General features: G+C 43.5%; 2 protein-coding genes across 2 annotated transcripts; both read left to right on the top strand.

Annotated features, from left to right (window-relative positions):
- Positions 1 to 1,953: 1,953 nt before the first annotated feature.
- Positions 1,954 to 9,061, top strand: LOC310793652 (E3 SUMO-protein ligase CBX4-like). Its single transcript, XM_083655499.1, has 5 exons — positions 1,954 to 2,167; positions 2,378 to 2,421; positions 2,984 to 3,049; positions 5,024 to 5,090; positions 6,117 to 9,061. Exons 1-5 carry the CDS (start codon positions 2,099 to 2,101, stop codon positions 7,566 to 7,568), a joined length of 1,698 nt encoding a protein of 565 aa, XP_083511625.1. The 5' UTR covers positions 1,954 to 2,098; the 3' UTR covers positions 7,569 to 9,061.
- Positions 9,062 to 16,944: 7,883 nt separating this feature from the next.
- cbx8b (chromobox homolog 8b) lies at positions 16,945 to 20,060 on the top strand. Its single transcript, XM_083655453.1, has 5 exons — positions 16,945 to 17,028; positions 17,126 to 17,169; positions 17,432 to 17,497; positions 17,624 to 17,690; positions 18,634 to 20,060. The coding sequence occupies exons 1-5, from the start codon at positions 16,960 to 16,962 to the stop codon at positions 19,462 to 19,464; spliced, it is 1,077 nt and encodes a 358-aa protein (XP_083511579.1). The 5' UTR covers positions 16,945 to 16,959; the 3' UTR covers positions 19,465 to 20,060.
- The last annotated feature ends 1,299 nt before the right edge of the window (positions 20,061 to 21,359 follow it).

The following is a 21,359-nucleotide window of genomic DNA, read 5'->3' as shown; positions in this document are numbered from 1 at the left end:
CACACAACCACGGGCCATTTTAATGCTGTGAAAATCCACCAGAAAAAAAACCCGCGACACGTTGCCACCTGATAAATGTCATAGCCTATCTCTTTGTTTGACCTTGAGTCAGAGAGATGATGTGGAAAAACTATTGTCGGTATAATACACAGAGCTGCTCGTAATTTAAATGAACAAAGCCAGTGATTCATATGTCACAAGAAAGTGCTGAGTGGGAAAATCGTTTTGTTATTTATCAATTAGCCTAATTCCTCTTAGGAATACAAGGCCTTATCCTATACGCCCATTTCACAGCAATCGTGTCAGGGTGGTAAAGCAGGAGGTCAAGCAGGTGTAACCAATGACATTAATGAGGGCCCCGGGACACCTAAATGGAATGGAACCATCATTAATGGTATTAGTTACACCTGATTTTTACTTCCTCGTTTACCACCTCAAAACGGTTGCTGTGAAAAGGGTTTACTGACAGCTCAGCTGTGACAATTCAGTGCCAAATTGGACCTTCCAATTGGTAGAGGCATATTATGAATTTTAGGTAGGCCTATTTCTCATTTGATATTGGGTGGGAATTCAAGCACACCAAGCGATCATCAGTCCCAAATTATTTAGGCTATAGTAGGCTATATGCAATATTTTTGGGTGAGTATCTATAGGCTACTGAATTAGGCCTGTGTACAGATAAATTAGCCTATCCAAACGGATGACCCATCTGTTGCAATGGGGAATCCAGCACTGGGCCGATGGCCTTGCCAAGTTGCTATCATCCAGTAGGGCAGCACAAACAGGCCAGTCTATAGCTCTCCTCTTTCACGGCTCCCTCTTGCAGTTGGATCTCGCTGCACAGCCATGGAGATGACAGAGAGATGCTGCCTTCAGGTGCTCTCCTAAGCTCCAAGTTCTAAAAATACAATTTGTCGCACATTCAACCCCCTTTTGGTTGGGAATTATAATTGAAACAGGCCTGTTACAACCCTCTAGGCCAGAGATTTTCAAAGTGGGAGGCAGACCTTCCCTCAGTGAATGGAAGTGAAAAATATTACATTACATTAGTTATCAAAAGGAGATCACATTTGGTTAAAGAGATAGTTCTGACTCTGACGTATCTCTTTAACCGAATGTGAACTTCAGAGATACAGTAGTTTTGGAGTACAGTATTTGGTGTAGTCTGAACTTGAAGTAACGTATGCCAAACAGCAAGATCAGGCTATCTTGGCTCAATTGTTGAGTGTCTTTTGAGCTTTTTTCATAGCTTTGTCTGAGGGGAGACCCACAGTCTCAGACTTTGAAACCCCTGCTCTATAGGCCAACTAGTGTTCAGTCCTGTGTCATGGAAGAACATCAAAACAACTAATTTGACTACACATTGAGAGGGCCAATTAGTGTAGCCAATTAGTGAATCAGCTGTAGTGTTTGGTTGGAATGAAAACCTGCCTCACCTTTTCTGGACCCTCATGTTGAAATAACATTGTGTGAGGCAAATGTATTTATTTGGTTGTTTTAACTGTTAGAAGTGGGGCAGAACTAGGCTACTTTGTGTTGCTGCTGGAGCAGCAAAAATAGGAGGAAGAAATGTGCAGCCTAGGTGTCTTATTTATTAGCCAATCTTTGTTATACATTAGCAAGACAACTAAAAGTTAAACAAAGAGTCAACACATAAAAATACAACAATAGGCTATTTAGGCTACAAACGGCCAAATAAATACGGTAATGGAATTGAAAATTGTAATTGTTGTTACCATCAGTTTTGTGTTCTCCACTTACCAAAGGAACTCGCTGCGGTCGTAATTCCAACATTTCCGGCAGCACCTGAACGCACCATGGGGAGGAAGCGAATCCCCGCCCCAATCCCTCCCCTTCGCCCGACGTCACATCAACGGCTAGCTATTTTGCATGAAGTGTTTTCTCCTGCAGCTTCAACTCGCCTGCAGACCTACCGAGTGTCAGAGAGGGAAAGCGAGGGAAGAAGCGGAGTGAGAAACGGGAACACTTGTATTTCGGTTTGGAGGATTAGCAAATCGACCGCAAAGCGGGGCTATAAGGTGACAGACGTTACAGCGTGTGGCGAAAAACAAGAAGGACGGTTCCTCTCTATCGTAAAATGGAGCTACCCGCCGCGGGAGAGCACGTCTTTGCGGTGGAGAGCATCGAGAAGAAGCGCAGTCGAAAGGTTTGTGACAAGACTGTTATGGCACTGAAGGGCATTTAGTGGTGGTTGCATTATCCAAAAGAAAGCTGTTTTGTCTTTTCGCCCCTTTCCGAGCGATATCGTGTTTTTATTGTTTACAAGATGATTTGCAATGTGACGGATGATGCAGAGTAGTAACTAGATTTGCATTTTGCTGTGTATTAAAGTCATCCGGTTTGTCTCCGTTCACAGGGAAGGTTTGAATACCTGGTCAAGTGGCGAGGATGGTCTCCAAAGTAAGTAACCTTCTAATAGCCTAATAATAAATAAATAATGATTAAAAAAAAAGCCAAAACAGAAGTGTGTGCGTGGGCGCGCTTATGGGCGGTTGCGCGTGCTTGTTTTGCGCGCTTGACATGTTCGCCTCGATGATCGATGATGACTAGTGTGCAATCCCTAATAAATATACCAGTTATAGGAATACATGCCTCTATTTGAATGAAACCTATATTTAAGAAAATTACCATGTTTCTACAATTGTATATTTCCTCCATCATACAGTCGTGCGTAAAAGTCGGGTATTCATTATATTAACGTTACACGTGCATCAACATGGCTTACAAGTCTCTCTGCATCTTGTTTACACATCTACCGGTATTCCCTTAAACTATGAGCGTATTTGTGAAGACTGCAGGGCCAGTTGAGGGCCATTGCAGAAGTTGCCTAGCTACACAGCTCAACAGATCCTCAGCCATACATTGTCAGCCACTTTTGACAGGCCAGTGGGTCAAGAGCAGTGCTGTTGTGGAGCTATTGTTAAAGTCTCTCTGGTTTGCTCTCTCCTCTCTCTTTGAATAGATACAACACCTGGGAGCCAGAGGAAAACATTCTGGACCCCAGACTCCTCGATGCTTTCCAAGACAGGTGAGTTCTCCCACACACTGATCCTGTAGTAAAGAGGGAAGGAGGAGCCCCCACCCCTCTCTATCTCTCTCTCTCACACACTCACTCACTCACTCTCTCTCTCTCTCTCTCTCTCTCTCTCTCTCTCTCTCTCTCTAATTTGAATCAGTGTAGTTACAATAAGATTACCAAAACATCTTTTAATGATCATTTTCACTTTATGTCCAGCTCTTTCCATAGTATAATTGGGTTTTCCTCTCACACGTCCATCCGAAGTAGCCTTAAGTCATTTTCTCTTGTTGTGTTGTTTTCGTTTTCTTCTTAGACAGCCTATTTCTCAAATGTGCAGAACTTAGTGTGTGTAAAAAGTGTGTAAAAGGAAAACGTGCTATAGAGATAACATTATTTTATTTGTCATTATTCACGGCACCTTGTGGCAAATTGGTTCAGTCCAGTGGCCTACCACCACAACCAGCTAGTTGTGGTGAATGAACAGTGCAATCCTTAGCATGCATCAAACAGAAGTGTACAATGCTATTATGTCGAAGAGAACTGAAAACTATTAAAAACCTATTAAAACTATTGAAACCATCTGATCTATCCAACACATCTGTGTCAGCTGCTGCCGCCAGCTTCAACATGGCTGCTCCCAGTGGTTATAAGTGTCACTGTCCAAAATAACATACTCACCAAAACCAAAATGTTCCCCCATCTCTTTTATTTTAGCAGATTGTTATCTTTACAAACAGTTCTGCATGGCTTCACGTGTTAATTATGTTTCCCCATCCCATACTTCATCTACTTGTTGTGTACCAAGGGAAAGGCTGCACACTAGGGGAAATAAACATTGAAGTGAGCAGGAAACTAAACGCTAGCTTACGACATTATAAATCACGAGTGTGTGCACTTTCTCTCCAAATGTTGTGCAATACCTTACCCGCTGAACTTCCTCTGGCCATGCCGTTGCGGAAGGCCCAGCGTTTTCAAAGTAGGCTACGCTGCGTGGTGAAATTAGCACGGTCAGCTAATTGCTGAAGCGTCCATTGAGGGATCGAGCAGACAGCTCCATGTGAAGGACAGTGCGTAATTGATTTCTGAACTGCACAGCGTGTAAAACATGTCACTGGCTTTTCTCCTGCCCTCCTTTTTCCGTTTGCTCACGGCAACCTTTCAGGGGCAGGTCACACGTTCAAGCAAAACATGGGCAGTGGTTCTGCATCTGCTTTTACAATTACCTCTCTCTCTCTCTCTCTCTCTCTCTCTCTCTCTCTCTCTCTCTCTCTCTCTCTCTCTCTCTCTCTCTCTCTCTCTCTCTCTCTCTCTCTCTCTCTCTCTCTCTCTCTCTCTCTCTCTCTCTCTCTCTAAAGGGGAGAGATTTTATTGAAACTAATTGCGCGTCTCTCCAGGGAGCCAAATCGTCTGAATGCCAGGCTATGAAAATACACTGAGTCGTCATTGTAATTAGATGTGAGGGAGGAGGGTGGGGGAGGGGACTGACATCACTCCTGTCTGCGCTATTGAGTTACTGCCTCGGACAGACTTGCATGGAAACCCAGGAAAGTCCAAAGAAAGGCAGGCCCGTATCTTCCACCATGCATAGAGACTTCCTTCTATTGAATGTTTGTTTTGTTTTTGTTTTTGTTTTTCTGGAGGGAAGACGAGGCATCATTTAAAGCTACCGTTGACCTTTGCACTAGTGAAGGTTGAGCACAATTATAGGATTATGCTAAATATTTGATGCGGACTAAAGAAAGCTTGATAGTGTAAGAAGAAGGTATTATGAGTGAAACGGATGATAAAAACCCCAATAGAATTATCGCTTTTATAGTCTCTGTTAAATTAATTTCTCTTCACATCATCAGGTTTAATACCGCGGCGATATAGGCCCAATATTTTTCTCTTAATTGAGCCTGGCGGAAGGGAGGAAAGCCCATTCCATTGTGTTGCCATGCAACGACGGTGTCGGTGATTGGTTGTTGTTTTCCTCTCCCACAGGGAGCGACAAGAGCAGCTGATGGGATATCGCAAGAGAGGACCCAAGCCCAAGCACCTCCTGGTTCAGGTGAAGACCTTCTCCACTACATCAAAGTAGATTTTGAGAATAGCAGCTGTGTACAGTGAATGCAGTATTTTCATGCATCATTCTCCTTCCAATCCACAGTGTCCCAAGGGGCAGTATGGAATCAATGTTTGGATTGTAGTATTTCTAGAAGCTTGCTTTTTCTAATCTACTAATTGGGTCATATATTTGTGATATGCATAATAAGATTTGTACATTTTTAATGCAGTTTATGAATACTGGGTGGTATTTCAAAGGCATTCTAACACAATATTGTCATTCCCCAGAGTCTCAAATTATGCGCATTTGTAAATAAGCCTTGTTTCTTAAAATAGGCAGGTTTAACTTTGGTCTCGGGAGTACTTGCTCGCTGTACATTATGATAATATATGGATGACAGAGTACCAGCAACAAATACGCTAGTAGCAAATCCCTGACCTAACAGTTGTTGCTGAATGACTGTGATTCGTACATTTAGTGCATCAATCACGAATCCAAAAGGCCAGGGGAACCCCTGAGAGGAGGTTTTGTTCCTCTCAGGAGGGTGTTGGTGGTAACACATGGGATAAAGTCAATGATGGGACACAAAGCAGCCAGTGACATTCCTCCGAGCTGAGGTCACAGCCACAGGAGCCACTTTGAAATGTCACTCTGATGACCGTGGCCGTGGCTGAAAGGGCCGCACATGAGCTGTAGGAGGGCTGTGTGAACATGGGTGAAGGAAGGCCCCTGAAATCAAGTGCGAGCAGAAGCCCTCTCTCTCCACATTCCAAGCAGAGCTCCTTCATTGCTGCTCGTGGGCCCCCAGTGAACCGTGGCTTTTTTGTTCTAGCCCAGGGTAGCACTTCTATAGTAGACTGTTCGCTTTGTTGATTAATCACGTCTTGCTCTGAGGAAGGCCCATGGTTTTAAATATTCAATTGAAAGCATCAAGGGAATTCCCTAATTGCTCTTCTAACCTTCACCAAACTATAGCCTATTTCATGGCCTGTTTTTTTTCTGATCACTCATTGCCGTCTTGCTTCTCAGGTCCCGTCTTTTGCCCGGAGATCCAGCATCCTGTCCGATCTTCACGAGGCGTCCCTGGACGAGAAGGCCGGCCCCATCCAGATGCTCCGCTCCCAGAGCCAGCAGTACCAGCTGAACAGCAAGAAGCACCACCAGTACCAGCCGCTGTGCAGGGAGCGCGAGGCGGAGCTGCAGGCCAACGGCAAGAAGAAGTTCTACTACCAGCTCAACAGCAAGAAGCACCACCACTACCAGCCCGACCTCAAGATGTACGAGCCGCCGTTCGCCAAGCCCAGAGAGGTCAAAGCTCCGGAGGTGGTCAACAAGGGGTGGAACCTCCCCCCGGCGCTGCAGCAGAAGTGGGTCCGCGACAAGGACTCCGGCTGCCTGACCAAAGTCAAGGATATCACCATGGAGCTGAAGAAGCTCCCGGCAGACCTCAACGGGCACAAAGAGTCCGAGAAAGTACAGATTCCCGCTAAAGAGGACAATGCGTCACCGCCGTCTAATGGCGTCAGCAGCAGCAAGCTAAAAATCGTGAAGAACAAAAACAAAAACGGGCGGATCGTTATTGTCATGAGCAAGTACATGGAGAATGGCATGCAGGCGGCCAGGATTAAAAATGGCGAATCCGAAAGCGCCGACAAGCCATCGGCAGAAATGGACAGCAGCATGGAGACCCACCTCAAGAAGATGAAGCTCGTCAAGAAGCTGGGTCTCATGAATGGATTTGCGCGAAACGCCAAGGACAACCCCAACGTTCCCAGCTCTGGATATAATGGAGACGGCCCCAAAGAAAAGGAGCAGTCTCCTAAAATGGAGCCGACTGTGACGGAACAGGATAAACATGTAGAGGTCAGGGGTCAAAAGCAGCTTCCAGTGGATCAGCCTTTACAACTGACAACCACGTCTAATCTGGTGTCCGGGCCTTTGGATAGGGGAGTTGTTTCCCCGCAGGACGGCTTAGGAAGCCACGCTGGATTTCAGGGACTCAAACGACACCTTTCCGAAGCGGACGGCGAGGAGCGCGGAGCTAGTAAGAGGTTTTTGAGCTCCAGGAGTATCAGCGCTCCTAACGCGGTGTCCTCACCCCCCCAAAGCAGCAGCACAGACCAAAATGGACTCCAGGATTACGGGTATGCTGACCAAGAGGAACCTATGGACTTGAGCATGGTCAAGTCCAGACCTGAGGCTGCAGTTTCCACAATGACCCAGGCTGAGACACGCACGCAGACTGAAACGCACACGCAGCCTGGAACACACACGCAGACTGATGCACAAGCAGCAACACAAGCACAGGCGGATACGCAAAAACGTTCAGAGGAAGAAGTTGAGGAAGTGTCCGTTTCTAACAGCCAACAGAGAAAAGAGGAGGCGTTTCCCTCTTTCAAGCCTTTCCTTGGGAATATAGTGATCACAGACATTACCACCAACTGTCTCACCGTCACCTTCAAGGAGTATGTGGCAGCGTAGTGGAGCTGCTGCCACTCTAAACAACTGTGTATTTGTAAAAATGTAAATGAAATATATTGGTATTTTTCAGATGCACGAATGTACAAAAGAACCCCTGGGGTTTTTCATTTTGTAAAGGTCAGAAAGAATCACATTTGGATCCTTTTGAGTTGTTGGCATATATTATTTCTTATAAGCTCTGAGCGTTCTTCATTGCTTCTGGAGATTGTATCATATGAAGTATCTAATTTCAGCTATTTCAACTTAGTTTATAAACGGCAAATTTAGTATAAAAAATGTTAATTGTCCAACCGTGTCAGGACTCTGCGAAGAAGCACTTCCTGTAAATAATCTTTCACTTTTCTATGGATTTAATTACATTTTGATTTACACTCAACTGTCTACATCTCTCAGATAATGTTTAAAAAAATATGTATATGGAGAATTTTGTAAGCAAGAAAAATTATATTGAATGATGGTAAATTACACTGTGTGCGCGCGCGTGTGTGTGTTCATGCATGTATGTGTGCGCGCAAGTGTGTGTGTGTGGGTGAGAACTTGTCTGTGTTCGTGTGTGCAAGTGTGTGTGGGCGAGAACGTGTATGTGCGTGTGTGTATGCGCACGTGTGTGTGTGTGTGTGTGTGTGGGTGAGAACAGATGGACAGATTTAAAGTAGGATGCTTGCTGCTTGGACAGATTATGCCATTAGGCATGCTTAAACAAGCAGATAAAGAAAAATGAAGGACCTCGTTGTGTCAATAAATGTAATTTGAAACGCAGAGGAGGATGCTTTCAGACGAAAGATTATAAACGCTTAATGTTTGGTTTAGGCTTTCACAACTGCTATTGTGATTTGCTCTGTGTTCATGGGCCAAAGCATTTCTTGTGAGACCTGATATTGAGCACAAGTCACATCCATGCAAACAGCGAGAAATACTGTGACCCTATTTATGTTCTTTTCCCACTGCTTTTGTGTTGTGCAGCACGGCTGGTTTGACACATATTTCATGGAGATCGTGTGTAGGAATACTAACAATCACTTACAACCTGAACTCGTTTCATTTAAATGATAGCCTACCATTCAGCTGTCTCTTGTTAACACTGCTTGCTGACTGAACTGTGTAAGCCAATTAATCCCCGTCAACAATATGCTGTTTGATTCAACTTTTCACGTTCCCTTTCTCTACTGCTGAGCATTACATTGGGCTTTTCATGGCCCAGTGTGTTTATAAAGGAGCTTGGTGACATTTTGAGTAGGTCAGCTCTGTGCAAGCACATGTTCTTTGTCATGATCAAAACTGTCCCCTTGTGTCATATAGGCCTACCCACATGCTTCTTCTTCTCTCAATGTATATCAAATTGTTTAGAAAGCCCTTTCAGCTGTGTTCTGGCTGGAGATGCATTTAACTGGCTCTGTCAGAAGGTGATCAGATGCACTTTGATGTTTTGTGTGCAGACTATACGTGAAAGGCTTCCAATGACACGTTTTGCAATAATAAAATTGTTTGCAAGTGCTGTTTGGACCAACATCCCATGTGTTTTTATTTATTTTTTACTTGGATTCAACCAGCACCGCCTACCAGCAGGCTGTTGTGTGTGTGTGTGTGTGTGTGTGTGTGTGTGTGTGTGTGTGTGTGTGTGTGTGTGTGTGTGTGTGTGTGTCTCTCAAAAAGAGAACCCCTGCTCATATGGAGTGTGTGCGTGTGTCTCTCAAAAAGAGAGAACCCCTGCTCATAGGGTGTGTGTGTGTGTGTGTGTGTGTGTGTGTGTCTCTCAAAAAGAGAACCCCTGCTCATCATATCGGAGTTAAACAGGGTGAAGACCTCACTTCCTCCCGCAGAAGTGTAGTGTGTACCCTTAGGAAGAGATTGTGTTTATAAATGGCCAACCTTACTTCAGAGGTTGCTAAATCTGTGCGGCGGGGGTCTATTTTCGGCTGTGTGTGTGTGTGTGTGTGTGTGTGTGTGTGTGTGCGTGCGCGTGCGTGCGTGCGTGCTGAGGGGCGCGAGGCTTATTGAGGCCCTGTTGCTCTGCAGACCCCAGCCTGCACGGGCTATTTTCAGACGGGGCATCATAACACTCAAGCCTGTCCTGTCTCACCATGCACAGCTCAAAGCCCAGGCCGCCCGGTCTCCATATAGGCCGTATCTGTAGGCTATCAGCAATGCCAGTGTCTTGCTGCAGAATTAATATTGAGGTTGAGGTTGAGATCAGACTGTTTAGTCAAATCCTTCCCTCCAGCAATCCCACACTAAATTCAATACGTTCACAGATTTGAGTCAGACTGAAAAAGCATACAGTAGTAGGCTATTGGCAGATTAACAATGATGTGTGATTTTTTCTTTCTTTCAGGTTGGTCTAATTAACTTTCCCGACATAATCTAGCCGTGCAGAGCGGTACATTCACGTCAATTGTAAAGCAGCCGCATGCACAGGCAGGCTATAGCAATTTTGTTCATGCAACAAACAAACAAAACGAATGGATAAGTGACCGAATGACACAGAAACTTAATAGACTAATTCTGGATTGGCCTGTAAGTGACTTTAGCTGTTCATAAAGTCAGACAGGAGGAACTGATTTATGGTTTAACATTGAAAGGCCTCATTGAAGGGGAATATTTTGAGGTCCTCTTTTTTTAGGATTCCAAGCTATTCATGTCAGATGTGGTCTGAAGAACCCTGTAATAAATCTGTTGAGGGTGGCAGCAGCACAGCAGGAAAGGAAACTGTGCTCAACGCTGAACCTGCAGGTGCTTGTAACCTGTAGGCTATAACTTGAATCTATCTAATCTATCTATCTAATCTATCAATCTCCCATACCAGATGCAGCCTATTTTTACAACGTGTTTCCAATTTTGTGCCCGTTTTTTCCATTGGTTACGTTTCAATCGGTCGTTTACATTATAGATTTATGCTTATTTATAGGCTATACACTTGCGTGGCAGAAAGAAAGACGTAGGCTATAGCAGTTATTTGAGGAGGAGAAATGTTTTTATAGATCGACATGATAATCCGCGTCCCCTGGAGAGTTTGTCAACTACCACTTACATCCCGACAGATTGTTTATTTGTTTCGCCTAATTTAAGTCGCTTTAAGACTTTATAAATCGCATATAGGCGGAGAGAACGTCGATCACTGTAAATTGTCCTCTGCAACCCCGGATTAAAATGATCGACAGAGCCCGACCATTTCCTCTGCTGTAGCTGCCTGCAGCCCGCCAATAAAAACGACTTTCTGTGTAGCGTTAATGTGAGGCACGACCATTGACAGAGAAAATGGCTGTCTGTCCTCTTTAGTCTATCCAGTTACTTTTCTATCGCGTCTCTCTCTCTCTCTCTCTCGCACGCTTTGCTGCAGCCCGACAAAATAATTAGGTAGGCTACTGCAACAATGTTTCAATTTACGGGGAAATTCCCCGCTGGATTTGAACACTGGAATGTTTGGAATCATTTTCTATGGCTCGGGTTGCGTGCATGCAGGCACGAGCAAAAGTAAAACTGCAACTTTGTCTCAAAGTGTCACCATGGAATTGACTGCGTGTTTACATGTGGCGATTGGTTTAGGTCATCTGACAAATACAGTGATTTAAAACGAATGTTTTATGCCGAAAAACAATTGTATACGGATGTTCAGTATGGCTTTATCGATTAGTCCGAGCAGCCACGCTATTTCTAACTTTGGTCCTCCTCCCCTTTCCTCTTCCTCTATCTATGTTGAATGTGTTATGCATGAGAGAGTTGGGTTGGTCTATAAGCTCTCTGTCATTGGCTTTTTCCAATAAATAAATAAATAAAAGACGTGCTGTGTTGTTGATTTCAGCAAATCCCCCAAAAAGCCCCAAGACATTTGGACAATTCGATGGTTTCTTATTCCTTCTTTAGTTTGATGTCATTGGTAGGCTGGACTGACAGGGAAATTCCATTTCAAACAAAGGTTGTTGAGATAGCCTACTGACAAAACCCGCAAAGCCTGCAGACATTCAGTCTGGATCATGATGACAGCTGGACAGTCATGACTGTTTGGGATCTATTGTAGCCTATAGCCTAATTACTCTTCTTCGCCTAAGTTTATCACAATATTTTTTTACATCAAAATGACAGCTTAATATGCGGGGTTTTCAAACGCAAGATAGCCTCAAACTGTGAAATAGACGAAGCCTTACTGTTCCCAGTATAAGGTTCGGTGTCGGGGACCAGCAGTAGCCTAAGGTGTTGGATGGGTGTTTAGATGTTTCATTCTCCATTACTGATATCACTCACATCACCACACCTAAACTGTTGGCCTCTATAATTCTGTACATCTCATATAACAAAAATCTTCAGAAGGGGTTTCTTGGGGCAGTCTTGGTCTGTCTGAATCTATATGGGCTTCTTGAAATAAATAAAATAGCCTACGTTTTCCGAATGTGAGAGACCGCATATTTCTACACGATCAGCATCAATTTGGGCATCTTGTAAGCAATAAGGCATCCAGCAAAGGACTATCGAAACCAAAGATAACAAACAGACACAGCTAGCCAATGATCAATCATCTGTGTCAATTCGCCAGTATTGATCCTGAATTGGGGAGGCAGAGCAGGGCCTTTACCGTGTGTGTGTGTGTGTGTGTGTGTGTGTGTGTGTGTGTGTGTGTGTGTGTGTGTGTGTGTGTGTGGGGGGGGGGGTGTGTGTGTGTATGTGTGTGTGTGTGTGTGGGTGTGTGTGTGTGGGTGTGTGTGTGTGTGTGTGTGTGTGTGTGTGTGTGTGTGTGTGTGTGTGTGTGTGTATGTGAGAGAGAGAGAGGGGGGGGGGGTGAATTAAGGACGCGCCGTCCTTTTCTTTCTGATGCCTGCACATTTTCCATATTGGCGCATGAGTGCGTGCCGTGCGTGCGCAGGCCTTGCTCAAGGACACCTGGGCAGGACACATTCAGCGCCCTGCCGCACGTGCAGGATCACCGGGGTTTCCCTTTGTGCGCGCCGCGCACCGGGAACCGGTGGCTTGCCCAGAGACAAGCCAGCCAATGATGTTTTAACGGCGGCAGCACTGCTGCACTGCAGGCGCGCCCAGACCAATCGCATCCATTATAGCCCCAGAGTCGAGGTGCAGCCCATCTCCGCTCTGCTCTGCACGGCGGTGCATCAGCCTGCACCGACTGCTTGTTTATGCATGGATAAATAGACAGGAATCCAAAATGCTCGTAATGTTAGATCCATGTGACTGCAGTGGTAGGCTATGCGGAATAAAAAGCTGGTCGGTGGCAAAGGCAAATCATTATTACTCAAAATCAATATTAGCAGACAAAAGCTATGAAGGAAAATCATTGGATTTCCAGAATAACAGGCTATATCTGCTGGCTGCTCCCATTAAAAGAGCCATTCGTGACTTACTCCATTACTAACTTGTGAATTCTCACCATGAACGTAGCCTATCTATAGGCTCACAAATGGGTTTACCCTCTACCCTACTCCTTAATGGGTTTCAAACCACATCAGCTGCTCTCTCTCTCTCTCTCTCTCTCTCTCTCTCTCTCTCTCTCTCTCTCTCTCTCTCTCTCTCTCTCTCTCTCTCTCTCTCTCTCTCTCTCTCTCTCTCTCTCTCTCTCTCTCTCTCTCTCTCTCTCTCTCTCTCTCCGCCCTTTCCCTCTTGAGCCTGAAGGCTGCAGCTCTGATTGAGAAAATACTAGTCGGCTTATTTGGAAAATATAGGCCCATTACTGTTGTTGTGCAAGCAAGCATGAAACAAATGAACGAAATAATGTGATTAATAGCGGCACAGGCTGCGGCTGCACTTCTGATTTATCTTTGACAGAAACTTGGGTTCACTTTAAACGTTTGGGTCGAAATCAGCCTATACGAGACTTTGGTTAGAATCGATCTCTAATTAGAAACAAGAGAAAAAACTATTTGAGCACCAACAGTGGCTCCAGATATGCTCCTCTAAATTGAGACTTGGACATTGAATGCATCATGGCAGTTTATATGTGTGCGCGTGTTTTCACTAAACCCTCATGTCTCATTTCATTTGACATCACGAAACGAGCTTATAAGGACTTCTGGGGCAGCATGGAACCATTGCTGATGACTGTCAACATCATGTTAATATTTTTGTAAGGCCTACTCATGGACCCTGAATTCTCCCCTGATCTGAATTATGACTTCGAAAGCTTTTGTTCTGTATAGCCTAATTTTTGGTTGATCTTTGCTCTCCATTAAATACCCTATAACTTCAGATTTGGACGCACATACGCGCATGTTCATATCAGGTCTGTTAAATCATGTCATCATGTCATCATGTTAAAATCAGCCAGCTTGTTTAAAGCCCTTTCATTAACCGTCCATTGTCTGGAGATTTTTATTTTTTCATTCTTGAGGTCGTATTTCTCTTGACACGAACTTCTTGACACGTCATGCGGACAATTACAGTTATCAAAGCTTTGGTTTAGGCAGAAATAATGCTGGAGTAGCGCTGCAAAATAGGGCTAAAATATAAAATATATATAAATATATACAATATAAAATACCTCCCTTGCACACAACACACAAAAAGGAATAAATTGTTAGAAAAATGTTAAAGTTGAGAATTAATAAATGAATTAATCAAGCGAAATGATTCAAGTGGGGGTATAGGCGTATTTTCAACATCTGTTTTATTGGAACAGATATGTGGCAAATTACTTGTCTATAGGCTCTGTATAGCTATCATTGATGCTCTGGCCAAGATATACATACATCCCAAATCTTGGATCCGGCCTGGCTATATTCAGGTGATAATAGGCCTAACACACACACACACGCACACACACACACACACACACACACACACACACACACACACACACACACACACACACACACACACACACACACACACACACACACACACACACACACACACACACACATACATTTATTTATATTTATATTTATATTTATATTTATATTTATATTTATATTTATATTTATATTTATATTTATATTTATATTTATACTCAATAATGGGAGAAACCTTGGAGAAACTCTCTAAATTAAAGTGTCAGTCATGTTGAGTATAGGATTGGTTCTCCTTCAAATTAACAAGGCCGTCCATAATATAAAGAAACGCTCGAGTTCACTGAGATACAATACAATAAATAGCAAAATAGTGACAAAACATCTCATAGAAACCAAGTGTCACGCTATCAGTCACATTAACAATTACATTTGAGATGGAATTCAGGCACGCACATTGGAGACATGCAAAATATTTACAGTCGTCCGTAAATGCTCTTCCCTGATTGATTGATTTATCTCACAGACACTTAAAATCATATAGCCTATCTTACAGCTATTATATTATATTATCTTCGCCAAAGATCTGTTTGAAATGGGGTTGCAGAGGCTTTGCAGAATACTACAGGAAGAACAATGGGCTGCAGTTTTTAATCACAAAGAGAATGTAAAAAAAAGTACAGTAATATTCTATCAATGAAAGTTCTATTTAGGCTATAATTATTTGAAAGAGCCCATCTACTGTAGCCTATAATTGAACTGAAAATATGTCAGTTGATAACAGCCTATTTAAATTAGATTATTGGTGTAATTAAAATATTTTAGGTGATAGTAGGTACAATATTATTATTATTGTTATTGTCATTATTATTATTATTATTATTATTAATAATAAAATAGTAATAATAAGAATATCAATAATAATAGCCTATTATAATATTTTTTGTTGTTGTTGCTGTTTTTTTTACTATTGTTATTACAATTAATATTATTACGCTGCATAATATACCTTCCTTTTAATGTATTAGCAGCACCATTGTTGCGATTCTTTCTTTCTTTCTTTCTCTCTCTGGCCGTGCAGCAAAATAGTAAAGTGATTTATGATGTGTATAATTAAGGCAGTCATAAACACAAGTCGACTGTCTAATTAAATGATTTGCAAATTACAAACAAGGACAATATTTCTTGATTTTATAGGCTAGATTTTTTTTTTACCAGTTGATCAATTCAGAATACCTGGATGTCGGTAGCCGGTATGGGACTATCTGAGGATTGCCTGTTCACTTCTTTGTTTCAGTTCTAACCTTTTTACCCTTTATTTAGGCTACCGAGTTGTTCGGTGCATATTATGGTCCATACTCATTCAGAAAGGGGAAAAAACAAGACTGTGTCAGCAGACCTCAGACTTTGTTTTCATATTGCAGCATATAAGTGAAAGGAGAGCATGCAGATGACAGTGAGGTGTAACATGTCGGACTCGAACCCGGGCACATTCAGTCAGAGCATATTTTATGCGGCACACAGTTCTCCTATATATAGCCGAATGCCGAAATATCAAACAGTGTTTTTGATAGCCTATAACCTATACCCTGGATGATTTCGGTTTAAATAATTTGAGCCAAGATCAACTGCTTGTGTTGACCTTCCTTCTTGTCATGTGTTGTTGTGAGTTATCCACAGATTCTGACACACTCAACATTTTTAAATTAAAGTAGACAAATACCATTTAGCTATCTCCAATAAAGTATATAGGCTACTACCACAAAACCCACGGAGCACTATTAGCTAGTGTATAGGCTATTCATATTCAACCAACCTGGCTATAGCCTACATTTTCGTTTTTCCCCCCATGGGTTAAAATTGTCGCTATCCTATGTTATGGAATAAGTTTGTCTGTCCAGCCCGATTTTTAATCGCTTAACATTCACAAGCCGTGATCAAAGCAATCTGGCTAGGACCGCATGGGCTATTCAGAATGATGCGGAATCGTGTCAGTTTGGAGCCACTGATTATAATTTTGCCCGACAGTCTACTGAACCTGCGCACAAGTCAAGCAAAATGAACGCTGCCTTCCTTTTCCTGCGCATACAGTTGTTGTTTTGATCAGATCATATCGGCGAGCAGCCGTTTGCCTGTAACGGACAAATATGAAACCCGCAGTTTATTGCATTTGCTGATAAATACATTTGTGGATAGACTAAACCGACGAAAATGACGGTATGTGTTCTTTACTAATGTGCTGTTCTGTTCGCCTCCTCCGTCGGAATCAAACTGTTGTTAATCCATCCATTGTTTCTGTCTCTATATAACGTTCTGATGTGATGACGCGTTCCCGTTCCGTTCCGCGAAATGTTCCACACGGCCGCTGTGCCGCGCGCGAAAACGCCTCCATTTTCCCCCAAGAATTCACACAAGTGCACGCTCCGGCTCCTCCCCCTCACTTAGCAACCCGAGCACGTAGCAACGGCTGGACCAATGGGCGTTCCGCAAACGGTTCCACCGACTGGTTCCTAGGCAACGCTGTAAAAAATGCGCTGACGTCTTTCTGTGTGCGAGAGTATTATGGTCTGTCGGGAATTCAGAGTGGCTGGCTGGAGAAAAATATCTGCCCCAGCTAGCTAGTGCGCAGCAAGCTAACGGTAGTACTGGAGCCTGGAGTAAACATGGAGCTGTCTGCTGTCGGGGAGAGGGTGTTCGCTGCCGAGTCCATCATCAAACGCAGGATAAGGAGGGTAGGTGGATCGTTGTATTTAATGCACCACCACTGCACTAGTTTATATATCTATTGCAAGCTAACCAAGTGGTCTTTCTGTTTCTGATGGCACGCAGGGTCGGATTGAATACCTAGTGAAATGGAAGGGCTGGTCTCCCAAGTAAGTGCTGCTATATTGTGTCTCTTGCATGTTTACGGTCCTCAGCCCGGGTGTCGGTGCTGTCTCCTCCGCCGAGGCTGCCGTTAGCCCGCTAACGCTGCTAGCAAAACAGCCCCGGATTACCGTTTAGTGGCAAAGTAAAGCGTAGCATGCTGGAGATGTTAGCTTGCAGGCTAACGCTGTGGCCAGCTACTGTGTGTAACGTTATATGTGTGCAGACGGCGCTTTCCCTCTCAGTGTCAATTCATGTTTTCCTCCGCAGATATAGCACTTGGGAACCGGAGGAGAACATTTTGGACTCGCGCCTCTTCGTTGCTTTCGAGGAAAGGTAACGTTTTAAATGTGTCTGGCCTTTGCACGGGGTGAATGTAACATGTCCAATAAATGAAAGGTGTCCTCGGTGCACTTCGCTCCCCTGACACTCAAAATGGGTGTCTGCTGTTATTTCCCATAGGGAGCGTGAGAGGGAACTGTATGGGCCCAAAAAGAGAGGACCGAAGCCCAAGACATTCCTCCTCAAGGTAAATGTGTTTATTGTTTTCATGGCGTGCATGGCTAATTGCATAAACAAGTCAAATTCTCATACAATACAAAAAAGAAATCCATGTAATATGCCATGTGCATTCTCAATCTGGATACTTAAATTGCACTGTCGTGTTCGGCACCTGTAGCCTAATTACAAAAGAAAAGATTATATGCACACGGTTCCTTCATTATGCTAATCAGGCACATTAACACCTAATAATGGATGTGTATTTCGGCTTGTGTTAGCTAATTGGCACTCTGCATGTATATTTCCATTTTGTTGTTGGCCCGCAAGAGCTGGTTATTTGTTAACATTATTTATGGCCAAATTATAGGCCCACGTGATTGTTTATGAGCCGCTGTTGAAGCGGTGTGCTGTTAAAGTCCTAATTTTTTGTTAAAAAAAACGTTTTTCTCTCTCGCATGTATTCGTCTATAAGAAACTCATTAAATACAGTGTTGTTTAATTGGAATGGAATCAGTTGAGTAAAGCATCATAACATGTGATCAACAAGAGCTTTTAAGCTTTTCAGGACGACGAACCGTGAAAATTGCTTAATGACCGGCAGTTTATCTTGAACTAAATACCAGAGTCTCTGTTGACAGGGCTGTTGTTTAAAAAGGGGGGTTGTGGAATTTCACGAATAGAAACTGTAGCCTGATACACTGTTTGTTCATGTTCTTTGTTGTTTGTTGTTGTTTTTGCAGTTATAACATAGGCTAATTCCAGGCCCATATCACCTCTTTATTACACCATTATTACATTCCATTATTATTAAATAGTTATCTAGACTGATTGTGATAGTTGTGCCCAACTTTAGGCATCTAGGCCTTAATTGAAATTAACCAACTATAACAATTAATCTAAATATGTGGAATGGAGAGGCTTTATGAGCATATAATTTTAAAAGGTGGTTATTTTCATTCTTTTCCAATCAGGCTCAGGCTAAAGCTAAAGCCAAGTCCTATGAGTTCAGGAGCGAGGCGGTGCGGGGGATGCGTGTCACCTACCCTACCCCGGAGCCGGTTGTTACCCCCCGGGCCAGAGAGGGCCTGAGGGCCGTCGTGCCCACCATCTTCCCGCCCAGCACCGTCAACCGTGGGGAGAGCGTGCGCGTCCGGCCGCCAGAGCCGGCCCGCGATCGCCAGCCCCCAAGCCCAGACGGACTCATTCACATACCCAAAAAAAGAGGCCCAAAGCCAAAGCTGCGGTTCAAAGACGGCGGCTCTGGGCCCCCCGCGGCGTCCGAGTCCCACAAGAGGAGAGCAGAGGGGCCGCTGAGCTACAGTGCCCACAAACTGGCCAAGCTGCAGGGGGGTGGAGAAGAGAGGGCATCTGAGATGAGACTGATCAAACTGTCCCACAAGCACCACCACCACCATCACCACCACACACACATGCGGGGCATCTCCGGCGGAGGCACGTACAAGCAGTTGTACTCCGCCCGCAACCTCCATCCGCACAGGACAGGCTCGGAGTCACACAGGACTAAGGACAGCTCCAGCTACCTGGCACCGGCACACTTCAAGCACCAGTCCAAAATGAGCCAGAGCCAGAGGCCGCCTGTGGAGCTCTCACACCTGGATAAACCTTCCTTCTTGGAGCGGCCGTCACCGACCAGGCTCCTCGACGACTTGGACGAAGTGACGTGGAGACCCACCCTCAGCAACGTGGAGAAGATCCTGGTGACGGACGTGACCAGCAACTTCCTGACCGTCACCATCAAGGAGAGCAGCACTTCCAAAGGCTTCTTCAAAGATAAAAGATGATTTATTTTCCACCGCGTTCGTCGTTTCTCTCAAACTTGTATTAAAATCATTTTGAAGTTTATAGGAGATATAGTGTGATTAAGCAAAGCAGTTTTTGTATGTAATAATGTATAAAGGCAAATTACAGAATGTGCATATGTGTATATATTATAAAGTTGGACGTCTATTTAATGTATTGACCAAATCAAATGAAGTCCATTTCACAACATGCATTGGTTGACATGAAAAAAGTTGCATGTAGGCCTATACCCTTTGCTGCAGCTGGCTAACCTTGTGTACATAGCTTCTGAATTTTACTATTTTCCAAGTGTGACAATTTATAGAATATACATTTTATTTTTCAGTCTAATCTGTGTCAGCCTGCACTGTACAAGCAAATTGATCTCAAGCTGATAAATTGAGTGAGAATAGGTGAGGCCTATATTTGGACCCCATTCCTGTATAATTTCAAATGATTGGCCTGCAGTTTGGTCCGTTTGAGTATGTAGGCCCTGTATTTAAAAATAGTAATAAAAACGTTTCTCAAGCACTTTGGAAAATAATTTAATCAAGAAAGAATACGTTTGTGTTGCATTCAAATTAAAAGGCCGAGCTCATCTGTCGGCAAAGGTTGTAATGTTTCTTCCAGTTTTAATTGTAAACAAAATAAGCCAATAAATTCATAAATTCAAGACAGACACGTTATGAGTTTTTCCATGATGATGCATGGCTATTTTTGCACTTAACGTGTTTGCGTGCCGATCAGACGCCCATGGGCAAAATACTGCCCATCCGCACGCTGTCTGGGTTGCCAACTCAGTTATTTTGCAGGGAGGGAGGGGGAGTTCCTACAATTTATACAAGGCTAGCTATATGGTGTTATTGCCACACAATGGACATATACTATCATCGACCAGAGTTTCTCTTTCCCTCCCTCTTTCAAACATACGCACACGTTATAAATCTACTATGATGTGTGTGTGTGTGTGTGTGTGTGTGTGTGTGTGTGTGTGTGTGTGTGTGTGTGTTCGTGTGTGTGTGTGTGTGTGTGTGTGTGTGAGTGAATGTACATTTTTACTTTACTCCTCCTGACATGCAGGCTATTTTGTTGCCAAATTGCTGTAGGCCTAGTCACCATCACGCAGGCTAAATGCCAAGTGCATTAACAATTGTCACACATTGCTAAATGCTCAACCTAAAACAAAGGAAAACACTAGGCCTATAGCCTACACTAAATATAGCACATCCCAGCAAAAAGTAGACTAATGAAATAACCTAACATGCAAAGCATCTTACCTTCACGCACACTCTCTCATTCAAAACCAGCGCTAAATCCTTCCCAGTTGTGTGAGCCTACTATAGAACTCAACCGGCTGCTGTAACGTCTCAGTAAAACAAGGAGCTACAATGTTCCAAAAGCATAGGCTTATTATGTTAATTTTCTGTTTTCTTTATTTGTAGAATCCGACAAATGTAGCCAGTGTATTCCTCATATAAAATCTATCAAGACAAGTGTGGCGCCCCTAGTGGCGTGGCGCCCTAATTGCCCTGTCTGGCTCGCCAACGCGCCGCCACGGACTACTGTTGCTGTAGGCCTCCGCTACATTTTCATTCCATAAAGCTTTGATGTAACAACATAATCACAGAGTTGGTCTCAAATCGCTTTTTAGGGCTTTCCAATAAATTATTTTGAATTTCTCATTTTTGTGTGTGTGTTTTTTGTAAAGTTTTTAATTTATTTAGCTTAACTCATCAATTTAAATAAAAAGCAAGCCATTCGGTCTTGCTATGTGAAATACCCTTTGAAGGCAGTACACCTAACATGACGGCCTAATAAGCCTATATGAATTATTATGTGATAGGCATTCCCTTTAAGCCAAGTCCGCAATCTAAATTAGTATGATTATTTTAGGCAT

Source organism: Poromitra crassiceps (genome assembly GCF_964638095.1).
Source record: "Poromitra crassiceps genome assembly, chromosome: 19".
Lineage (NCBI taxonomy): Eukaryota > Metazoa > Chordata > Actinopteri > Beryciformes > Melamphaidae > Poromitra > Poromitra crassiceps.
Note: the sequence above shows the minus strand (reverse complement) of the source record. Positions and strands in the feature narration are given on the sequence as shown.